Here is a 24640-nt window from a genome sequence, read left to right as displayed (position 1 = left end):
CAGCTGAACTTCATTTCAATAAAAGTTTAAATAGCACAGCTGAGTCACTGTCTCAACAAACTTCTATTGGCCTCTGCGTTGGGCCACCGTGAAGCGTTAGAGACTGGATTTAAGCTTACCTCCGTCAACTAAAAAAATCAAATATATGAAACAATGGTTTTCGGACACTGGACAACGGGCAGTGCAGGATGTGACGCTTAAAGAGGGGAAAGCAAGTGGGCCAGGCGTGTCCAGGCTACACCCGAGGCAGGGCCAGCGGCCTGGCTGCCTGGGGCAGTCAGGGCTCCAGGACCCGCAGCAGGACGCACTCCGGGAGCCGGAGCTCCGACGAACGCTACACGAAGGAAACCACGGAGCCGGGGGACTCGAAGACCCGCCCCACGTGCGTCCGCGCCCCGCGCTCCACACACCGCCACCGACACTTGCGCGAGCGCGCACGGCGGCGAGCATGCGCGGCGCGGCCCTGTGCGGCGCGCAGCAGATGAGCATGCGCGGTGTGAAAGCACCGCCCAAGCGATAGAGGCGTCTGTACCGTGCTCAGGGCAGAGCCGGTGAGCATGCGCAGTGTGGCTGCACGAAGGGCGGGACCTGTGAGCATGCGCAGTGTGGCAGAGCCGCAGCGGGCTTCCGGAAAGTGGTGCTCAGCGTGGGGCAGGACTGGGCCGTTGAGCATGCGCGCTGGCGTGCGACCGGAGCGGCGGCGGTTGCTAGGCAACGGCGAGCCGCAGAGGTGGAGGGCGTCGGCAGCGGTGGGTGTGCAGAGGGTGGGGTCGGTTCCGCTGCAGGTGCGGCCCCGGGTGGAGTAGAGAGGAGGGGTGGGATGGGTTGGGGAGGGCAGGGGAGGGGGCGCCCTGGAGGCGGGAGCGGCCGGGACTGTCCTGTGCAGCCCCAAAGGTCCTCGGGTCCCCAGGGCAGCCCGCCTACTCCGTGGCCATCCCTTGGGAGGGCCTAGAACGGTCACTGTCTGAGAACCACAACCAACCCGTTACTGAAAGGGGGTCCACGGTTAACATATACAGCGGACCCTTGAACGAGGGTGTGAACTGCCGGGCCCACCTGCAGGCCGTACCCGGATTTTCTTCAGCAAATATGTACCGCAGTGCTACACTCTCCCTGGCGGGGGACGGGGGTCGGGTGGAGGCTGACTCTGGGACTTGAGCGTCCTGGGGTTTTGGTGAAAACCGGCGGGTCCTGAAACCAGTCCCACGGATACCCAGGGACAGGAGGACTGTCATTTTACAACTGTTTCTGTGCTTCTGGCCAACCTGGGTGGAATCTCATCAAAAAAGTAAAACAAGGAATTCCTAATTTATAAAACCTGGCAACACAGTGTGTCCAATTGTCTTTTAAAAACTGTTTCTATGGTGTTCCTGTGTTTTTAACTAGCATGTTTCTAAATTAGTTTAAAGTCACTTAGACAAATCAGTAACTAATTACTTTGCCACCACAGTGGTATCTTTTTACCAAGCCCTACCTCTTTTAACTAATTGTTAACAATGGAATTTACAAAGAAAAAATATTCCTATTAATTTTAGCTCTTAATACTGGGTAAGGATTAAGTTTCTAACCCTACCGCTGCCACAGACTAATTACATAATTTTGGAGGAGTCAGTAATCTCTGGATATGTTTTCTCCTTTTAAAATGAAGTTGGACTAAATAGTTGAAAATAGTTTCTAATGCTGAAATTTAACGGCACTATAGGACTTACAAGGGGCACAGTTTTTAAAAGTTCTTGATGTTAAGCCCAGTGGCTTACAGTGTAGACACTTGAGATAAAATTGTCGACTGCAGATAGCTAGCTATGATTATTAAACAATTTTTAGGATAATGCAAACTGTATTCTGCCAGGTTGTGGGCATTTTTAAAGTAGAAGATTCTGTTAGTGATTTTTCAGCATTTTAAATACCTTCTACCATTTCTTCAGCCTAGACTGTTGTGATGCAATATTAGATGGAAACTCCTTCATTCTCCTCTTGATGCCAGAATTGAAGGGGAACGGGGTTGCCATAGAAGCTGTCACCTCACTGCTAAGGGGTCTTGGGGATCTCACAGACTCCTTTCCACTATGCTTGCTTTCCTCATTCTGCACTCACCCCTGAGGAAGCTCATTCTGCAGGACTAACTGAATATAGGTGTTGATCCTCAGATACATATTTGGATTAATTCGTCTCTCGTCTTACAATCAGGCCCGCAGCAGTACTCCCTAGATTACTCCAGCAGTTTACTGTTCCTTCCCATCCCAATATATTTTGGACTCTCGTCTTCATAAGATATACCCTTGTCTAAAAACTAAAAGGGCCAATTCCAAATTCTTCCACCAGCTTTTTTTTTTTTTTTTTTTTGTCTGCGTTGGGTCTCCTTTGCTGCACGCAGGCTTTCTCTAGTTTCGGCGAGTGGGGGCTACTCTTTGTTGCGGTGCGAGGGCTTCTCACTGTGGTGGCTTCTCTTGTTGCAGAGCATGGGCTCTAGGTGCGTGGGCTTCAGTAGTTGTGGCACGTGGGCTCTAGAGCGCAGGCTCAGTAGTTGTGGCGCACGGGCTTAGTTCCACTGCAGCATGTGGGATCTTCCCAGACCAGGGCTCGAACCCGTGTCCCGTGCATTGGCAGGAGGATTCTTAACCACTGTGCCACCAGGGAAGCCCCTTTCCATCAGCTTTGAAGGGAACTGGATCAAGCGTAACTGTTTACAGAGTATCTTCTGTGTAGAAGGACCTATTTTAGATACTTTACAAAGGTTGTCTCATTTAATCCTAACAGTAACCCTGCAAGGAGAGCATTATTATATCTGTCTTGAGGTGGGGAAACAGCCTCAGATATGCTACGTATCTTGTAGAAACAGGTAGAGCAAGACTAGAACCCATGTTTGTGCCTCATATTCTGTATGTCTCTGTTGTGGATAGAGTGAAGTCAGACAGTATTCCTCTTACATCCCAGGGCGTCCACTGTTCCCTTCTCCTCTAAAACATAAATACCTGCTGAGTTCTGGAGTGCCTGTGCTTTTCTTGTACCTGTGGGGTAGCATGTTCATTGCCTGCTCTCTGTCCTTCAAATCCCTGTTTTAATATTATCCCTTTAAGAGGTATTTCACTTACATTCTCTGATCTTTGTAGTCTGAAATTTTGTTGTATTCACGTATAGTATCACTATATTTAGCAACAGATTGTTCTCATTCATATTAATAGGTTCCCTCCAACTATCAGGAGAACTGCTTGAGGACAGGTGAATCAAGTCGTGACCGGCTTGAGTTCCTCTGGGATCAGAGCACAGAGCTTCGTGCTGTGCTGGTGCGCATTCGTCATCAGTTAGGCTCTCCATATTTCTCTTCCCCATAAACTTCATCAGAGATTTTAGGTACACTCTAACGTTGGCTTTCTGTTGGCTTTTTTACAGTAGAAGAATCAAAGGACTGGGATATGAAATGATGATATAATTTGATATAGCCAAGCAACCACTTCTCCTGAGTCAGCATGTTAAAAAATAAGGTACACAATCCTTTTTAAAACATACACATTATTTTACTCATGAATGTATTTTAATTCAGCTATTTGACAGTATAAAAAATAGTTTGCAAACCTTGCTTCAGTGAGGAACTGTCAGCTGTAGTACTTGGTGTAAGCATCTCTTAGCTGCATGGGAATTGTATTGTGTATAAGTTTTCACTAAAAAAGCATACACTTTTAAATGCAAGATTCTCTTTAGTATCACAGAAGCAAGCTTGGCCTGGAGTCTAATTATAGTGAAACAGAATGTGCTCAGGCACGCCCAGCTTATATACGTCAGAATGCATTTATTCATATTATGATTAAGGTCTTAGTAATTAAGTGAAAAGATGTTACTATGTCGTTAACATAAATGGTGAGACTGGGCTTTGCTCCCCTGACTTGGGTAACGACGGGTGAAGCATTCTTTACTACTGGATTTGGTCTGGTATGCCATCAAGGTTGAGTGTTAAAGCATAAGCTTTCTTGTAAATGGTACATTAGATAATGTTCTGCATGTAAGGCTTTTTTCCCCACTTTTTAGGGTCATTCATCTAAACAGGATAACTTAGCAGTCACTGCAGTGGCTTTACAAGATCACATTTTACATGATCTTCAACTTCGAAATCTTTCAATAGCAGATCATTCTAAGACAAAGGACAAATGTACAAACGTACATTCTTGGACAGAGAACAGATCCAAGTCTCTAAAAAGAAATACAAAAGCAATAATAGATACTGGACTTAAAAAAACCACCCAAGGCCCTAAAGTGGAAGATCCAGAAAAAGAATACGTTCTTGATCCAAAACCACCACCATTAACTTTAGGTAAGCTAATCTTCATTCATATTTTGACTTATTAGAGCTAAAGAATCTAGTTGAGATTAATAGTACCATTTTCTCTGGTACAGAAATTATTTTAACTTATAATCTTACAGAAAGATATGTCTGTACTGAAGTTTAAAAGCAATAATGGGGCCAATTTGAGCAAGAAAATAAAGATAGTAATGATAAGTAGAGTAAGAATAAGTAAAAACAGAATAAAGTAGATATCCATTAATCTACAGTGACAGAAATAAATAATTGAAGAAATAAATAAGTAATGGGAAAGGCTGTTTCTTACAGTAGAATGACAACTATAAGTATAGCAGACCAGAGGTAGAAATAGAAAATCACCATGTGGTAAAGACCACACTGATAACAACCATCTGAGGACGCTGGAACTAGAGGGGGAGTCGCGTTGAGACACAGGTGGGGGCACAGCCTCATGGCATTGCCCCAGGGGCCAACTCACCGCAGGAGAAGCAACAACACCTTTACCAAGTGACAAAGTCTGACGCCAGGCTCTCAGAAGGACGCAGATCCCTCCTAGGGCATTCTCACCAAAGATGCATCTCCGAGTGTAACTCTGAGGAAAACTTAGATGACCCTGGTGGAAGGACATTCTACACAGTTCCTGGCCAGCGCTCTGCAAAAGCATCAAGAGAAGCAAATAAAGACTGAGGTGCTGTCCCAGATCCTGGGAGGCCAAGGGGACAGGCCTGTGAGTGATCAGGGTCAGAACAAAAGGACGTCAGTGAGACAAGAACGACATCCTGCGGGGAGTATAGATTAATTGAGAGCGTTGGATCAACATAAATTGCTAGATTGGACCATCGCACTCAGGTCGTGTAAAATGTGAACATCTGGGGAAGCCAAGTGCAAGGCACGTGAGGATTCTTTACACGGTTTTACAACCGTTTACAAGTCCGAGATTATTTTAAACTGCAAAGTTAGGAATAGAAAAGGTTTTGATTTTTATTTATTATTTTTATTTTTTGCAAGGGAGGCTGGGAAGTAAGGTCCAGCTGTGTGCCCAGGAGGAGGGGAACAGGCTGGTGAACATCAGCTAGCTTCCGCCATAGATTCAAAGGATTAAAAGGGTTTATCCCTGCGAAGAAAGAGGAAGAATGTTCTTGACGGAGGAGAAGACAGAGGCAGGGCTCTGAGGCAAGAGAGCTGGGGCGTTTGAGGAGCTGAAATAAGAACAGAGTGGCGGAGCCTGGTGAGCTAGGATGGAGGAGAGCGGGAGAGCAGGGAAGAAATGGGAGGGGTCGGATGAGGAGAGGGGCTTGGGGTTTTAATATTTTTGTTGTGGTAAAATATACATAACACCTGCCCACTCTCACCACTATTATTCAACATAGTTTTGGAAGTCTTAGCCACAGCAGTCAGAGAAGAAAAAGAAATAAAACGAATCCAAATCGGAAAAGAAGTAAAGCTGTCACTGTTTGCAGATGACATGATACTGTACATAGAGAATCCTAAAGATGCTACCAGAAAACTACTAGAGCTAATCAATGAATTTGGTAAAGTAGCAGGATACAAAATTAATGCACAGAACTACGTTGCATTCTTATACACTAAGGATGAAAAATCTGAAAGTGAAATTATGGAAACTCTCCCATTTACCACTGCAACAAAAAGAATAAAATACCTAGGAATAAACCTACTTAAGGAGACAAAAGACCTGTATGCAGAAAATTATATGACATTGATGAAAGAAATTAAAGATGATACAAATAGATGGAGAGATATACCATGTTCTTGGATTGGAAGAATCAACATTGTGAAAATGACTATACTACCCAAAGCAATCTACAGATTCAATGCAATCCCTATCAAGGTACCAATGGCATTTTTCACAGACTAGAACAAAAAATTTCACAATTTGTATGGAAACACAAAACACTCTGAATAGCCAAAGCAATCTTGAGAAAGAAAAACGGAGCTGGAGGAATCAGGCTCCTGGACTTCAGACTCTACTACAAAGCTACAGTCATCAAGACAGTATGGTATTGGCACAAAAAGCAGAAATATATATCAATGGAACAGGATAGAAAGTCCAGAGATAGGGCTTCCCTGGTGGTGCAGTAGTTAAGAATCTGCCTGCCAATGCAGGGGACACAGGTTCGAGCCCTGGTCAGGGAAGATCCCCCATGCCACAGAGCAATTAAGCCCATGAGCCACAACTACTGAAACCTGTGCACCTAGAGCCCGTGCTCCACAGCAAGAGAAGCCATCGCAATGTGAAGCCTGCGCACCTCAACAAAGAGTAGCCCCTGCTCACCGCAACAAGAGAAAGCTCGTGTGCAGCAAAAATAAAATAAATAAATTCATTAAAAAAAAAGAAAGTCCAGAGATAAACCCATGCACATATGGTCACCTTATCTTTGATAAAGGAGGCAAGAATATACAATGGAGAAAGACAGCCTCTTCAATAAGTGGTGCTGGGAAAACTGGACAGCTACATGTAAAAGAATGAAATTAGAACACTCCCTAACACCATACACAAAAATAAACTCAAAATGGATTAAAGACCTAAATTTAAGGCCAGACACTATCAAACTCTTAGAAGAAAACATAAGCAGAACACTCTATGACATAAATCACAGCAAGATCCTTTTTGACCCACCTCCTAAAGAAATGGAAATAAAAACAAAAATAAACAAATGGGACCTAATGAAACTTAAAAGCTTTTGCACAGCAAAGGAAACCATAAACAAGACAAAAAGACAACCTTCAGAATGGGAGAAAATATTTGCAAATGAATCAAGAGACAAAGGATTAATCTCCAAAATATACAAGCAGCTCATGCAGCTCAATATCAAAAAAACAAACAACGCAATCCCAAAATGGGCAGAAGACCTAAATAGACATTTCTCCAAAGAAGATATACAGATTGACAACAAACACATGAAAGAATGCTCAACATCATTAATCATTACAGAAATGCAAATCAAAACTACAATGAGATATCATCTCACACCGGTCAGAATGGCCATCATCAAAAAATCTACAAACAATAAATGCTGGAAGGGTGTGGAGGAAAGGGAACCCTCATACACTGTTGGTGGGAATGTAAATTGATACAGCCACTATGGAGAACAGTATGGAGGTTCCTTAAAAAACTAAAAACAGAACTACCATACGACCCATTAATCCCACTACTGGGCATATACCCTGAGAAAACCATAATTCAAAAAGAGTCATGTACCAATCTTCATTGCAGCTCTGTTTACAATAGCCAGGACATGGAAGCAACCTAAGCGTCCATGACAGATGAAGGGATAAAGAAGATGTGGCACGTATACACAATGGAATATTACTCAGCCATAAAAAGAAACGAAATGGAGTTATTTGTAGTGAGGTGGATGGACCTAGAGTCTGTCATACAGAGTGAAGTAAGTCAGAAAGAGAAAAACAAATACCATATGCTAACACATATATATGGAATCTAAAAAAAAAAAAAAAAAAAAAAAAGGTCAGGAAGAACCTAGGGGCAAGATGGGAATAAAGATGCAGACCTACTAGAGAATGGACTTGATGACATGGGGAGGGGGAAGGGTAAGCTGGGACAAAGTGAGAGAGTGGCATGGACATATGTACACTACCAAGTGTAAAACTGATAGCTAGTGGGAAGCAGCCGCATAGCACAGGGAGATCAGCTCTGTGCTTTGTGACCACCTAGAGGGGTGGGATAGGGAGGGTGGGAGGGAGGGAGACGCAAGAGGGAGGAGATATGGGGATGTATGTATATGTATAACTGATTCACTTTGTTATACAGCAGAAACTAACACACCATTGTAAAGCAATTATACTCCAATAAAGGTGTTTAAAAAAAAAAGAGAAAAAAATATACATAACATCAAATTTACCATTTCAACCATTTTTAAGCGCACAATTCAGTGGCATTAAGCGCATTCCCACTGTTGAGCGACCATCGCCGCTGTCCGTCTCCAGGACGTTTTCATCTTCCCAAACTCTGTCCCCGCCCCCAGCCTTGGGCAACCACAAATTCACTTTGTGTCTCTACGAATCTGACTACTTTAGGAGCCGCATATAATAGCAGTCATACGATACTTGTGCTTTTGTGTTTATTGCTTTTAGCATAACATCTCCAAGGTCCGTTCATGTTGTAGCACTATCAGAATTTCATCCTTGTTTAGGACAGAATACCATTCCATTGCCTGCATATAGCACATTTGGTTTATCCATTCCATCAATGGACACTTGAGTTGTTTCTCCCTTTCGGTTACTGTGAATAATGCTGCTGTGAACATTGGTGTACAAATATCTGCTTGAGTCCCTGCTTTCAGTTCTTTGGCAAATACACCAAGAGGAGGAATTGCTGGATCATATGGTAATTCTATATTTAATTTTTTGATGAAGCACCATGAAGTTTTCAGTGATGCTGGGCACGGAAAGTAGGTTTGGCTGGGACCTTGCGTCCGAGGGCAGGTGACGGATGGAGGAGGAGCCGAAGGCCTGTGGGCAGGAGCTGAACCGCGAAGAGGGAGCCTGAGGTTGCTGCGATGCCCAGTGGACACTTTGTCATTCTCCCCGGAACTGCTAACAGTGCTAGTTCTGTCCTAGACACGGCATCTCACACGAGAGGCGCAGGCTTGGAGAATGTGACAGTGATTTAGTGACTGTCTTCCATGTGCATGTACAGTTTACAGAAATGATCAAGCAGCCTCAGAGCAGTCACCTGAGCAGGGTAGATGTAAATTAGACATCAGGAAGAGAATCCCAATTTGGAGTAAATGAGTCATTCTTTCAGGAGCTCTTATTTTAAAAATCTAATTATTATGCATATTAGTTACTAATGAGGTTGGACCACATGCTTTTTTTTTTAACATCTTTATTGGAGTATAACTGCTTTACAATGGTGTCTTAGTTTCTGCTTTATAACAAAGTGAATCAGCTATACATATACATATATTCCCATATCTCCTCCCTCTTGCATGGTCACAGAGCACCGAGCTGGTCTCCCTGTGCTATGCAGCTGCTTCCCACTAGCTATCTATTTTACATTTGGTAGTGTATATATGTCCATGCCACTCTCTCACTTCGTCCCAGCTTACCTTTGCCCCTCCCCATATCCTCAAGTCCATTCTCTATGTCTGCATCTTTATTGCTGTCCTGCCCCTAGGTTCTTCAGAACATTTTTTTTTTTTTTTAGATTCCACATATATGTGTTAGCATATGGTATTTGTTTTTCTCTTTCTGACTTACTTCACTCTGTATGACAGACTCTAGGTCCATCCACCTCACTACAAATAATTTTGTTTCTTTATATGGCTGAGTAATATTGCATTGTATATATGTGCCACATCTTCTTTATCCATTCATCTGTCATGGACACTTAGGTTGCTTCCATGTCCTGGCTATTGTAAACAGAGCTGCAATGAAGATTATAGTACATGACTCTTTCTGAATTATGGTTTTCTCAGGGTATATGCCCAGTAGTGGGATTAATGGGTCGTATGGTAGTTCTATTTTTAGTTCTTTAAGGAACCTCCATACTGTTCTCCATAGTGGCTGTATCAATTTACATTCCCACCAACAGTGCAAGAGGGTTGGTTCCCTTTTCTCCACACCCTCTCCAGCATTTATTGTTTGTAGATTTTTTGATGATGGTCATTCTCACCAGTATGAGGTGATACCTCATTGTAGTTTTGATTTGCATTTCTGTAATGATTAATGATGTTGAGCATTCTTTCATGTGTTTGTTGTCAATCTGTATATCTTCTTTGGAGAAATGTCTATTTAGGTCTTCTGCCCATTTTGGGATTGCGTTTATTTTTTTGATATTGAGCTGCATGAGCTGCTTATAAATTTTGGAGATTAATCCTTTGTTAGTTGCTTCATTTGCAAATATTTTCTCCCATTCTGAGGGTTGTCTTTTCATCTTGTTTATGGTTTCCTTTGCTGTGCAAAAGCTTTTAAATTTCACTAGGTCCCATTTGTTCATTTTTGCTTTTATTTCCCTTACTCTAGAATGTGGGTCAAAAAGGATCTTGCTGTGATTTATGTCATAGAGTGCTCTGCCTATGTTTTCCTCTAAGAGTTTTATAGTGTCTGCCCTTACATACAGGTCTTTAATCCATTTTGAGTTTATTTTTGTGTATGGTGTTAGGGAGTGTTCTAATTTCATTCTTTTACATGTAGTTGTCCAGTTTTCCCAGCACAACTTATTGAAGAGGCTGTCTTTTCTCCATTGTATATTCTTGCCTCCTTTATCAAAGATAAGGTGACCATATGTGCGTGGGTTTATCTCTGGGCTTTCTATCCTGTTCCATTGATCTATATTTCTGTTTTTTGTGCCACTACCATACTGTCTCGATGACTGTAGCTTTGTAGTATAATCTGAAGTCAGGGAGCCTGATTCCTCCAGCTCTGTTTTTCTTTCTCAAGATTGCTTTGGCTATTCAGGGTCTTTTGTGTTTCCATACAAATTGTGAAATTTTTGGTTCTAGTTCTGTGAAAAATGCCATTGGTACCTTGATAGGGATTGCACTGAATCTGTAGATTGCTTTGGGTAGTATAGTCATTTTCACAATGTTGATTCTTCCAATCCAAGAACATGGTATATCTCTCCATCTGTTTGTATCATCTTTAATTTCTTTCATCAGTGTCTAATAGTTTTCTGCATACAGGTCTTTTGTCTCCTTAGGTAGGTTTATTCCTAGGTGTTTTATTCTTTTTGTTGCAATGGTAAATGGGAGTGTTTCCTTAATTTCTATTTCAGATTTTTCATCATTAGTGTAGAGGAATGCAAGAGATTTCTGTGCATTAATTTTGTATCCTGCTACTTTACCAAATTCATTGATTAGCTCTAGTATTTTTCTGGTAGCATCTTTAGGATTCTCTACGTATAGTGTCATGTCATCTGCAAACAGTGACAGCTTAACTTCTTTTCCGATTTAGATTCCTTTTAGTTCTTTTTTCTTTTCTGATTGCTGTGGCTAAAACTTACAAAACTCTGTCGAATAATAGTGGTGAGAGTGGACAGCCTTGTCTTGTTCCTGATCATAGAGGAAATGGTTTCAGTTTTTCACCATTGAGAATGATGTATCATGTATCATTTAAAGCTTGTGTTTCCTTATTTATTTTCATTTTGCATGATCTGTCCATTGGTGAAAGTGGGGTGTTAAAGTCCCCTACTATTACTGTGTTACTCTCAATTTCCCCTTTATGGCTGTTAGCATTTGCCTTATGTATTGAGGTGTTCCTATGTTGGGTGCCTAAATATTTACAATTGTTATATCTTCTTCTTGGATTCCCTTGATCATTGTGCAGTGTCCTTCTTTGTCTCTTGTAATAGTCTTTATTTTAAACTCTATTTTATCTGATATGAGAATTGCCACTCCAGCTTTCTTTTGATTTCCATTTGCATGGAATATCTTTTTCCATCCCCTCACTTTCAGTCTGTATGTGTCCCTAGGTCCAAAGTAGGTCTCTTGTAGACAGCATATATACGGGTCTTGTTTTTGTATCCATTCAGCCAGTATGTGTCTTTTGGTTGGAGCATTGAATCCATTTACATTTAAGGTAGTTATTGATATCTATGTTCCTATTACCATTTTCTTAACTGTTTTGGGTTTGTTTCTGTAGGTCTTTTCCTTCTCTTGTGTTTCCTGCCTAGTGAAGTTCCTTTAGCATTTGTTGTAGAGCTGGTTTGGTGGTGTTGAATTCTCTTAGCTTTTGCTTATCTGTAAAGGTTTTAATTTCTCCCTGGAATCTGAATGAGATCCTTGCTGGGTAGAGTAATCTTGGTCGTAGGTTTTTCTCTTTCATCACTTTAAATATGTCCTGCCAGTCCCTTTGGCTTGCAGAGTTTCTGCTGAAAGATCAGCTGTTAACCTTATGGGGATTCCCTTGTATGTTGTTTGTTGTTTTTCCCTTGCTGCTTTTAATATTTTTTCTTTGCATTTAATTTTTGATAGTTTGATTAATATGTGTCTTGGCATGTTTCTCCTTGGATTTATCCTGTACGGGACTCTCTGCACTTCCTGGACTTGATTAACTATTTCCTTTCCCATATTAAGGAAGTTTTCAACTATAATCTCTTCAAATATTTTCTCAGTCCCTTTCTTTTTCTCTTCTTCTTCTGGGACCCTTATAATTCGAATGTTGGTGTGTTTAATGTTGTCCCAGAGGTCTCTAAGATTGTCCTCAGTTCTTTTCATTCTTTTTTCTTTATTCTGCTCTGCAGTAGTTATTTCCCCTATTTTATCTTCCACGTCACTTGTCCATTCTTCTGCCTCAGTTATTCTGCTATTCATTCCTTCTAGAGAATTTTTAATTTCATTTATTGTGTTGTTCATCATTGTTTGTTTGGTCTTTAGTTCTTCTAGGTCCTTGTTCAATGTTTCTTGTATTTTCTCCATTCTGCTTCCAAGATTTTGGATCATCTTTACTATCATTACTCTGAATTCTTTTTCAGGTAGACTGCATACTTCCTCTTCATTTGTTTGGTCTGGTGGCTTTTTACCTTGCTCCTTCATCTGCTGTGTGTTTCTCTGTGTTCTCATTTTGCTTAACTTACTGTGTTTGGGGTCTCCTTTTCACAGGCTGCAGGTTTGTAGTTCCTGTTGTTTTTGGTGTCTGCCCCCAGTGGGTAAGGTTGGTTCAGTGGCTTGTGGAGGCTTCCTGGTGGAGGGGACTGGTGCCTGTGTTCTGGTGGATGAGGCTGGATCTTGTCTTTCTGGTGGGCAGGACTGCATCTGGTGGTGTGTTTTGGGGTGTCTGTGAACTTACTATGATTTTAGGCAGCCTCTCTGCTAATGGGTGGGGTTGTGTTCCTGTCTTGCTAGTTGTTTGGCATAGGGCGTCCAGCACTGTAGCTTGCTGGCCGTTGGGTGGAGCTGGGTCTTAGCGTTGAGACAGAAATCTCTGGGAGAGCTCTCGCCAATTGATATTACGTGGGGCCAGGAGGTCTCTGGTGGACCAGTGTCCTGAACTCGGCTCTCCTACCTCAGAGGCTGAGGCCTGACAGCCAGCCAGAGCACCAAGACGCTATTAGCCACACGGCTCACAAGAAAAGGGAGAAAAAAGAGAGAAAAAATAATAATAAAAAATAAAATAAAAATATTAAAATAAAACAATTTTTAAATTACTAAAATAAGAAAATAAAAAGGTAATTAAAAAATAAAAAGAGCAACCAAACCAGTAAACAAATCTACCAATGATAATAAACTCTAAATACTAAACTAAGAGAAACATAAAACCAGAAACAAATGAGATGCAGAAAGCAAACCCCAAGTCTACAGTTGCTCCCAAAGTCCACCTCCTCAATTTGGGATGATTCGTTGTCTAGTCAGGTATTCCACAGATGCAGGTACATCACGTTGATCGTGGAGCTTTAATCTGCTGCTCCTGAGGCTGCTGGGAGAGATTTCCCTTTCTCTTCTTTGTTCGCACAGCTCCTGGGGTTCAGCTTTGGATGTGGCCCCGCCTCTGCGTGTAGGTCGCCTGAGGGCGTCTGTTCTTCACTCAGGCAGGACGGGGTTAAAGGAGCAGCTGCTTTGGGGGCTCTGGCTCACTCAGGCGGGGGGAGGGAGCGGTACGGAGGAGGCGGGGCAAGCCTGCGGCGGCAGAGGCGTCGTGATGTTGCAGCAGCCTGAGGCGCGCCATGCGTTCTCCCGGGGAAGTTGTCCCCGGATCCCGGGACCCTGGCGGTGGTGGGCTGCACAGGCTCCTGGGAGGGGCAGTGTGGAGAGTGACCTGGGCTCACACACAGGCTTCTTGGTGGCGGCAGCAGCAGCCTTAGCATCTCATGCCCGTCTCTGGAGCTCCTTTAAGCAGCGCTCTTAATCCCCTCTCCTCGCGCACCAGGAAACAAAGAGGCAAGAAAAAGTCTCTTGTCTCTTCGGCAGCTGCAGACGTTTTCCTGGACTCCCTCCCACTAGCTATGGTGCACTAGCCCCTTCAGTCTGTGTTCACGCCGCCAACCCCAGTCCTCTCCCTGCCATCTGACCGAAGCCCGAGCCTCAGCTCCCAGCCCCGCCCGCCCTGGCGGGGGAGCAGACAAGCCTCTCGGGCTGGTGAGTGCTGGTCGGTACTGCTCCTCCGTGCGGGAATCTCTCCGCTTTGCCCTCCGCACCCCTGTGGCTGCGCTCTCCTCCGTGGCTCCGAAGCTTCCCCCCTCCGCCACCCGCATTCCCCGCCCACGAAGGGGCTCCTAGTGTGTGGACACCTTTCCTCCTTCACGGCTCCCTCCCACTGGTGCAGGTCCCGTCCCTATTCTTTTTTCTCTGTTTTTCCTTTTTTCTTTTGCCCTACCCAGTACGTGGGGAGTTTCTTGCCTTTTGGGAGGTCTGAGGTCTGCCAGCGTTCAGTAGGTGTTCTGTAGGTGTTGTTCCACATGTAGATGTATTTCTGATGTATTTGTGGGGAGGAAGGTGATCTCCACGTCTTACTCCTCCGCCATCTTGAAGGTCCCCTGACATGCTCTTGATTATTATCCAAACATAGTATTGCACTTGGGTTTGCTGCCTTTTCTTGCTGATTTGCTGGAGTTCTTTGTGTCCTCTTCACATTAATCCCATGTTGTTTTAGCCACAGACAATATCTTCTCTGGGCCTGTCACCGTCTTTTACTTTTATGTCTGATTTTATATTTGAATAAAATCTTCATTCTGATTACTGTTAAGTCTATCAGTTTTTCTCTTTATCGTTTATGATTTGGGGTTATCGTTATGAAATCCTTACCCATTCTGAGATCACAAAGATGTCCCCACATTTTCTTTACTACCTTTGAAGTTTTGCCTTTCACATTTAGGCCTCATCACAGTATATTTTGCAAATGGTTTGGGGAACATCAATTGGTATAACAATTTAAGTTAGATTCTTCCCTCAAACCGTAAACCATCCTTAGCTGGCTGTGGCACCCCCTTATGCATATACCAACTTTTCTGTGTTTATGGGAAAGAGGGAGAGATAGAGTGTGTGTGATCGGAGCTTCTGTTTCTATGTCATTATCTCACTGTTTTAATTTATATAATTTTGTAATATGTCTTAATAACTGGGTAGGAAAAGACCCAAAATTTGTCCCCAAAAATCTCTTCCAAAAATATATTCTCTCAGTACATTAAAATACAGTAGGTAGGGACTTCCCTGGTGGTGCAGTGGTTAAGAATCTGCCTGCCAGTGCAGGGGACATGGGTTCGAGCCCTGGTCCGGGAAGATCCCACATGCCATGGAGCAACTAAGCCTGTGCGCCACAACTACTGAGCCTGTGCTCTAGAGCCTGCGAGCCACAACTACTGAGCCCACGTGCCACAACTACTGAAGCCCGCGCACCTAGAGGCCATGCTCTGCAACAAGAGAAGCCACTGCAATGAGAAGCCCGCACACTGCAACGAAGAGTAGTCCCTGCTTGCCGCAACTAGAGAAAGCCCATGCACAGCAATGAAGACCCAATGCGGCCAAAAAATAAATTAAAAATTTTTAAATAGTAAAAATAAAATACAGTAGGTGATCTTTCATTTTATCTTCATGGAGACATTTTTTCTAGAACCTTCCATCATCCTGCTCCCATCTGGACCAGTTGCTCTGTGGGGCTGGTGCAGAGCTTTTAACCCCGGATCTCTTCTCAGCATCATCCTGTGGATTGAGGACCTTTGGCTCTTTTGGGTTAGGTCTTCTTTCCCTTAGTTGACTCGTGCCTTGCAGTGAAGTTATCCCCCAGGAGCTTCCTAAGAAAGAGTGCATGAGAGGCCACATACAGGCTCGCAGACAAAAGATACTTTTATTCTGCTCTGACATTGGATTGTGGCTAATAAGAGATTTTGATATGGGAATCTTTATCTCAGAATTTTGGAAGAATTGCCTTCTGGTGTCTGTGTTGCTATAGATATGTCTGATATGATTCTGATACCTGGTCCTTTGGGATCTTTTTCTGCCTCTGAAGTTTCACAGTGACAGGACTTGGTGTGAGTCCTTCCTTCTGGGCCTTGCTGTGTCCTCTCAAGCTAGAAATGCAGGTCCTCTTCCGGGAGACATTTGGACTCTTTATTTACTCTCCGTTTTCTTTGCTTTCTTTCTGGAATGCCTGTCTTTCAGATGTCAGACTGATCCTTCAGTTTTCCTGTTTTCTGTCTCCTCCTATATTTTTCTACTTTGAGATTATCTTAAGTTCCTCTCCCAGGCTTTGGTTGACTTTCACATTTCCGTTGAAGGCTGAAGGGTTTCCATTTTCAGGAGCTCTTTTTGGTACTCTGAGCGTTCCTGTTGCAGCCTCCTGTTCTTGTTTGGTAGACGTAACCCTTCACTCTCTGTCCCTGAAGACGGCCCTGTAGGTTGACGCCGTGTCCACTCAATGGCCTGGGGTCGGGGTGTAGGGAGTGGAAGCTGGTGCTCACCGCCCCACCGCCATCCTGCCGAGCTTGTGGAACATCCTTCTTCAGAGTGAGTGTTTCCACCGGATTGGTATTTCCGCATACCAGGCCTGCTCCAGGGTAGGCACGCGGTAGGTTCTCAAACACCGCTGAAGGAAGGGACTACCCTGACGGTGATCGCATGTCATAGGAATCTTTTAGCAAGGGAAGAACTGGATTGATGCTCACTTTACAGAGGCCACTGACGGCAGAAACAAGCTAAATTGGAAGGAGGCAATGCCAAAGGCCGAGAGAGAATTAGCTGAGAGATGGGGGAGACCTTTGGCCAATACCTGTGAAGACATTTGTAAAAGTGGATATCAGTCCGGCCTACCTTATAGAATCGTTATGAAAATGAAAAAGGTATGGGGAATTCTTTGTAAATAAAAGCCTAAAGCATAAATGTAAGATAGTATTCTCCTTGACTTCTGTTCACGCGTATATATAAAAGCAGCATTCTAAATATGGTGGAATAAAGTATGCAATGGAAATGTTTTGCTTTAATATTTGCAAAATAATGTCATTAAAATTATGCATGTTACCATATTCTAAAAGAGATTTAACTCATATTTCATATTGTTTTAACTTCAGCACAGAAGCTGGGCCTCTTTGAACCTCCCCCATTGCCACTGTCATCAGATGAATGGGAAAAAGTGAAGCAAAGATCCGTCCTGCAAGGGGCGTCCATGCAGCCATGCCCAATATGCAAAGAAGAGTTTGAACTTCGCCCGCAGGTGTTTAGCGTGAGCTTAGATAAGCAGGCCTATGGGGCATTCTCTCGTGACTGGACTCTGAACTGGGGCTAAGGGAGTCCATGCTTCATTTTCCAGTCTCTTCCTCCTATGTGACCCTCAAAGACTTACATTTTGTTTCCATTAATTAGAGTATGTGTGTGAGAAAGAGCTAAACACCCTCATTAAACAGTCTTATTTACTGAATGCTATTAGTTCTCAAGTACAAAGTTTGTACAAAAGGAATGTTCCCATTCCAGTGGCCGTGAGCAGCTGGGGGTGAGTGGGGACACTGCTGGGAGAGTACCGAGGGCAGAAGGATGGGAACTTTTAAGTTGTTTTGTGACTTGAAACCATAAAAGAAAAACCAAGCTTGAATATCTCCAAAGAATCTGTGGAAGGATCTTTAAGTAAAATCTTTTAACAATCTTTATTCATGAAAGTTTACCATAGTAAGATTGATGATAATATGCATAATATACAATCAATCTATGTCATAGGGGTTTTTTCTATACATACTTTGTCTGCCTAATTAAACTTTAATCTCCTGAAAGTTAGGGACTCTGCTATTCTTAGATTTTTTTTTTTTTTTGAGCTAATGGCCACCGTGTAGTGATTTCTCACATGCATAGCATTATGCTTCCTACACAGAGGCACTTGGAACTTTGCTTTAAAAAATACAGCAAATACAGTTAAAGGCAGGCTTAAAATTCACAGCCTAGGAACCCCAGCTTTACCTACTATACTGGCACATAAACCCTCAAACTTAATTTGCTTTAATAAGTTTCACTGTTAATGAGTTAGTTCACAGTCATAAAATTGTGTTCTTTACTAATTTGAACTCACACGTTATTTTAAACATACTTATTATGTTCTAGTTCTCTATCAGAACCTAATCTTACATATATGAAAGTTGGATATTTCAGAAAGATATTAGCCCTTAAAGCACAGAAATACCTCTAGGATGATTTAGCATTTTAGTAGCAAAAGAGCTAATAAAGCCACAAGGAATCTTTCTGGCCCCAGCAACCTCTTTCTTAATTATGCTATAAATATCTAGCCTGACTGTGGTATGAAGAATGAAAGTTTGAAGTTGAATATCTTAAGGGGGAATCAGGATGCAACATGCCCACCATTTCTTCCATTTTGTTTTTTATAAATTTCTCACTATAGTATTTTTGGTTCTAGATATAGACATGTGTTTATTTTGCATTTCTAGTTATTGTTCTCATGTTTAGCTTTTTCCTTAGTTATAAACAATACTTGGCATTTTCCCGACATTTGATGATTTGAGAAGGCTTCGGTTAATCTCACGTGTCCCTGAGATAGGCATTATACCCCTTTAACAGATGAGGACATAAACAATTCACGTGATCCACAGTAGGCCAGCTCAGGAAGTGTGCTTGGGACAGCTAGAATCTAATCTGAACTTCTGGGACATTTTCAGTGTATTCACCACTGCTGAATCGTTTATTTTTGTTATCTCAGAGAGTGTTTGCCAATAACAAATATTTATGGACATTTAAAAGTATATTTTAAATATACGGAGTAAAATATTATTCAGTGTAGATCATCAAATGTCTGCTGATCGATAAAACACTCTGAAAGATGGTTCTATAGAGAATGAGCAATTGAATGCACGAAAGGCTGCCGTTAGATTCAAGGGGGATCATTAAAAAGGACCCTCATGACTGAGTTTTTCCAATTTAGGCTTATTGGTGGCAGGCAGTAAGTTTCAAGGAAAGGTTTTAGAACTTCTAAGTTCTATTTGTTCTGATATTTCTTCCATTCTTCCCATTAAAGAAGAAAAGTGTAGACCGAACGAAGGCATGGGGGTTCACTTTGAAACTGGAAAGTTTCACCAAGATCAGGTGGCCCTGGGAAGGTGGAAGCCTGCACTGCTGGGGAAATGCCTCTGCCGCCTGCCTCCGTCCCGCACATTCGGAGAGAGGCCGCGGGCGCCTGAGTCACTTGTCCTGGCTGTCCTGGTCTCACCCCTCCCTGGCCTTTCCTTCCAGAAGAGCCAGCTACCTTTTTCTTCGTTCAGTCCAAGCTGCTTTGTCACAGCCCAGAATGTCATCACTTAGTGGAGAATTTGGGTCACAGGAAGGTGGAATTTTCTGGAGACCACACTTTCCCTGCATTTAAAAAAGAAAAAGTGATTCATATGTCTCTAGGATGTATTGCTAATTAAATTTAAGAGTGCAGCTGAGTTGAACAAAGTCCTAAGAAAAGATGTTTGTTTTCCCTTCTCTGCTCCCCGCCCCCCAGCCTGGGTCCCCACCAGCGTGCACTCTCTCTTTGGATCTGCCCAGAAATACTTCTCTTTTGTAATTGTTTCAGTTTTAAATATACACTCATTCTACAGCAAACTTCATGTGTTCGTTTGATGTTTCAGATTGTTGTTAAGTTAGTTTTTCTTGTTGAGATTATATACCTGCGCTATGCTAAACTGAAACGCCAAATATTGTAAATATCAAAGTTGTTAATCAGCTTTTTAAATTTTTCAAAGAAACAACACAGCCTACCCTTTAAATAGTCAGAATTTTTCTCTTAATTAATGCATTTATGCTGCTTCTCTTTTAAACTAATTTAAACTTCAAACATCTGTCTTCTCGTGAACAGGTGCTGCTTTCATGCTCCCATGTGTTCCACGGGGTGAGTAACCCGCCTCCGCCCCATCCTGCAGCGCTCGCAGCATCCTTGTAGCTCAGAGGGGTGGAGCCTCGTCTCTCTCACTTAAAGGCTCCTAAAAGGAACCATTTATTTTATCCATAATCACCATTTACGCGTAGAAATATGACTTTAGGCTAGAGTACAATTCATCCTGTTTCGAAAAGGGTGAATTTTCTGTGGCAAAAGAGCCACAAATGTTTGTAGGAGAGAGTGTGGCTGGTAAGGTACGTCAGAGTGGGTGACAGCTCTCGTCCTCTGAGTTCGCTGCACAGTCGCCCGTATGCAGGGACCATCCGCCTTCACACGAGGTGTTCCCAGAAGTTTTTGATGTATCTGCATGTATATTCTTGTAAAATACCATTTTGGGAACAAGTTTCAGGAGGAAGGTGTTAGCATCTGATGAAACTTCTCCCCTTCATAATCTGAATTGGGCTAAGTCTCATAATTATGAGAGAAAACAACACTATAATTACATTAGAAGTAAAAATGTTGTTTATAAGTAATTACTCGCAAAATTTTAAGTGAAATGTTTTTCTTCAGGCATGCCTTCAGGCTTTTGAAAAGTTCGCAAATAAAAAAACCTGTCCTCTCTGTAGAAAGAACCAGTATCAAACCAGAGTGATTCACGACGGGGCCCGGCTCTTCAGAACAAAGTGTGCGGCCAGGTGAGGGGTCCCCGAGCCGCAGGGACGTGCCTGCCCATCTGAGAGGGTGCTCGGAGGCCTCTGGAAGCTGCGGGGGGTCTTCCCTGGGGCCTCGCCGCGCCCCGGGGCTGGCACGGCGGGGCTGATGGGGTCCTGTGCTCCAGGATCCAGGCCTTCTGGAGGGGACACGTGGTCAGGAAGTGGTACCGGGAGCTGAGGAGGACGGTGCCGCCCACGGACGCCAAGTTGAGGAGAAAGTTCTTTGAAGCAAAGGTGGGTGTGACCCTCGACGCTCCGGGCCGGGTCCCTGCCGGTGACTCATGGGTCACGGAGGCCAGCGAGGCCGTGAAACCCTGAGCCTTACTTCAGTTTGGGGCTTTTTACAAATGGTTGAGATGCGGGCACCTTAAACTGGCTTTCTAACCCAGGCGGTCCATACTTTCAGATTTCCTCTTCTAGTCAAATCATAAAATTCATAAAATTGGAATAAGTTTAAATTCAAAGCAACTTCTGTTTGGCCATTTTATGACAGTTGTTTAAATAAACATCCCCTGAGAAATGGAAGGGAACTTAAAAAAAAAAAAAAAAAGGCCCGCAGTGCTACCATTTTATTGAGGACCTCCTGGGGTCACCAAAATGCGAGCGTTTTAGAGATAAATAACTTTAGTTTCTACCCTTTCTTTTAACCATTTTTATCTGTACTTTTCGGCTTGTTTGACAACTTTCTGTTATGTGCCTCATACAAAAAGGCCAGGCCCAGAGGAAGGAGCAGCTCCCCGGGCCGCAGTCCCCGGTCTGCCCTCCCCAGCTCTGCGGCTTCAGGCCAACAGCTGCAGCTGCGGCCTCAGAGTCTGCGCCTGTGATGTGAAGGCGGTAATCCCTCCCTGCAGAGCTGCTCCAACCCTGAGAGTCGCAGCACACAGTAGGCACCTGAAAATTTGTATCTATTACAAATGTTAACATATTGTTCAAGTTAATCTTTATGCTGTTTTAGATTTAGGGCTAGTCCACACTTCTTTAGGATAGCACTGTATGAGAGTACGGTATTCTGACGATGTGACCCTCAAATCACTGAGATAAAACTCACAGTCACGCTTCCCTGTTACGGTTATTTGTGGAAGCATCACTCACACATTTATTTCGATCTTTTCTAAACGTACCTGTCTTTTGGGCTGCACTCCCATGTGGAACAATGAGTGATAGAAAATTACCCTTCACTGTATGCGGGATCCCCTCTCTTCTGCTGTGTGACTTCCGTGGGCGTGTGAAGCGTAAGGACCTTGGCCCCGTGCAGCTGCCATCAACACATCACCCCCGTGCTGTCATCCGACCCCAGGCCTGACCTCAGGCCGCCGGGCTGCTGTCTGTGCGTCTCCTTCTCTGGCGTCTTGCAACTTCGCCCACCCTCTGTGTGCCGGGGTGGGAGGTGTGAGGGGGCTTCTTCACAGTGTCCCAGGACTGCGCGGGAATCCTAAGAGTAAGAGGATTGAGGCTCGACTCTAAAGCAGTGCAATGATAGATCTTTTTTCTAATACCTTCCTGATCGCTTAGGTAACTGTTCCAGGCAAGGTGGCTATCAGTATGTGCAAAAGAAAATCAGAGTCATGGCCTATGTGATGTCTGTGCCTCAGACTTACCAAGAAAATATACTTGATTTGCCCTCAGGAGTAGGAGACCATTAAAGGCAGTATGTGAGCAAATGGCCTTAAAACACTGTGGCTCTTGATGACGGAGGTTGAACAGTGGGTGGAGAGATTTGCTTCTGTGGCGCCGGCCGGCCGGAGATGCCCACGGTGCTGTCCCCTGTCCTGGCTCTAGGAGGCGCCCCTCTGGCAGGGTGGGCAGTTCCTGCAGCCGCTCTGGCCTTTGGAGAAGTCGGGGGCAGAAGCAGGGGGGTGAGAGGCTGTGATCGAGTATCTGGGATTCTACCTTGTTTTCTCCTAGTCATTCACACCCCTTCCAGCAGGACGGGGCGCAGAGGACGTCTGGGACGGGATGGGGTCCTGTTCTGTTGCACTTCTGATCATTTAGTAGATGACTTTTGCAATTTGATGATTTTTCCTACCTTTTCCAACTTGATGGAGCTCACATGCTGAGCTATAGGCATGATCTAGGAAGCGTTAATCCACAACTTTAAAATGCCAGTGTGCTTTAATGGAATTTGAAAGATGATTGAACTAGGTCACTGAATTTCATTTTACCCAGGATTCTATAGATATGTTCAGACTATATGGATGCACACAAATGACAGTTTGAGAACTATATGTCAGGAAATTACTGTAAGCTATTGGGTGAACAACTGTCGAGGAACTGGATTTTCACACAATCTCAAAGAATCATCCCACACATCAGTGAGAATTTATAAAGAGAATGAGAAGTCTGCACACTGGAAAGGTCTGGAAGACATCTTCGCAGCCCAGTGACCACCACTAGCTGCACAGAGTGACCCATGGGTCTCTCACGTGCATGGGGAGCACTGGGACCAAACACTGCCTTTGCACGTTCACGCCAAAGCTGCTTCACCTGAACCCAGTCATGCGGACACACGTAGCCAGGTAAATCCAAAGTGAGGACTATTCCGCAAAGCAGCTGACTTCAACTGTAAAATGTTAATAAAGAAAAGAAGAGGAATGTTCTAGAACAAAGCTGTCTGAGAGATATAACATTTAAATGTAATGAGAGGTCTTTGATTGGATCCTGGATCAAAACTAAACGTAAAACCAGTGCTATAATTGGGATATGTGGGGATATGAACATGGACCATATATTACACAGTAGTCATGTGTCAGTTGTGTGTTCATTGCAGTGTCACTGTCAGGTACAGTGTCCTGGTTCTCAGGAGTCACATGCTGAAGGATTTAGGGGTGAAGTATTGTGATGTCTGCATCTAACCCTTAAATAGATCACACACTCACATATACACATGTACATCCGAAGAGAGAATACAAATGCAGTGAAATGTTAACAATTAAAATGTAAAGATAAACTCTATATGAAATGTAGAACTACAATGTACAGTTTCTAAATCCCAAGGAGTTGGGCTTGAGTCAGAAATGAGAAGGAAGGGGCGGGAGGTTGGAGGGGAGGAGGAGAGGGTATAAACAAAAATGGAATTCACTCCTTACACCAGAATATATTCCATACAGAACAAAGAGTTAAACATGAAAACTTAAACATAGTAATTTTAGAAGAAGGCATTATAAAATAAATTCCTCATCTGGTAGTGAGAAAGACCTCTCTGGTACGATCTGTAAAACGATAAACACACACACACAAACCATAAAGGAACGGATTCGTAACTACATAAAACTTCAAAACGTATGTATAAGGAGAAAAAATTGAAAGACCAATGACAAATCAGGAAAACATATTTGCAATTCAAAGGACTAAAAGCAAATTTCCTTAATATGTGACAAGCAGTTTACAGGACTATGGATACGTGATTACTGTATAAAAAGACGCTCAACCTTACTCATAATTAGAGAAAACTAAACTAAAGCAAAAATAAGAACCTGTTTCACCTATTAGATTGGCAAGAATTGAAAATTTTGATGATAATTATCTAGAGCTGATAAGAAGGAGGGGGAAATAGTCTTATAAGCCATTGGTAGAACTAAGAATGTACCATCCTGCTGGCTGACAGTTCCCTTTGATCCCTTCTCTAGAAATTTACCCCCCAGATATGCTCATAATGTTTTCTAAGATACATTCATGAGTATGTTAACTATAGCAATGATTATAAAAGAGGAAGAACCATAAACAACCCAAGAGCCCGCCACCAAGGAAGCATGCATACAATGATTTCTTCACAGCAATTATGAAGACCAAAGTGGATATATATGTGGTGATATAAAAAGATTTCCTACAGGGACTTCCCTTGCGGTCCAGTGGTTAGGGCTCCACGCTT

General features: G+C 43.2%; 1 protein-coding gene across 2 annotated transcripts in view; it reads left to right on the top strand.

Moving 5' to 3' along the window:
- The first annotated feature begins 617 nt into the window (after window positions 1–617).
- The window catches only part of RNF32 (ring finger protein 32), a 42424-nt gene continuing 18401 nt past the window's right edge, over window positions 618–24640 (top strand). The window contains exons 1-7 of one of the 2 annotated variants that reach the window (XM_007165468.2): window positions 618–749; window positions 3391–3482; window positions 4024–4306; window positions 17274–17416; window positions 20039–20071; window positions 20630–20754; window positions 20898–21006. In XM_007165468.2, the coding sequence (XP_007165530.2) occupies window positions 3468–3482; window positions 4024–4306; window positions 17274–17416; window positions 20039–20071; window positions 20630–20754; window positions 20898–21006 (708 nt within the window). In that variant the 5' untranslated portion in view covers window positions 618–749; window positions 3391–3467. Of the gene's footprint in view, window positions 750–3390; window positions 3483–4023; window positions 4307–17273; window positions 17417–20038; window positions 20072–20629; window positions 20755–20897; window positions 21007–24640 lie in introns of those variants that run through there. The other variant, XR_009008835.1, reaches the window with a different exon arrangement.

This window comes from Balaenoptera acutorostrata, chromosome 7 (genome assembly GCF_949987535.1).
Source record: "Balaenoptera acutorostrata chromosome 7, mBalAcu1.1, whole genome shotgun sequence".
In the NCBI taxonomy this organism is placed as follows: Eukaryota; Metazoa; Chordata; class Mammalia; order Artiodactyla; family Balaenopteridae; genus Balaenoptera; species Balaenoptera acutorostrata.
This window is presented reverse-complemented; position numbering and strand designations above follow the sequence as displayed.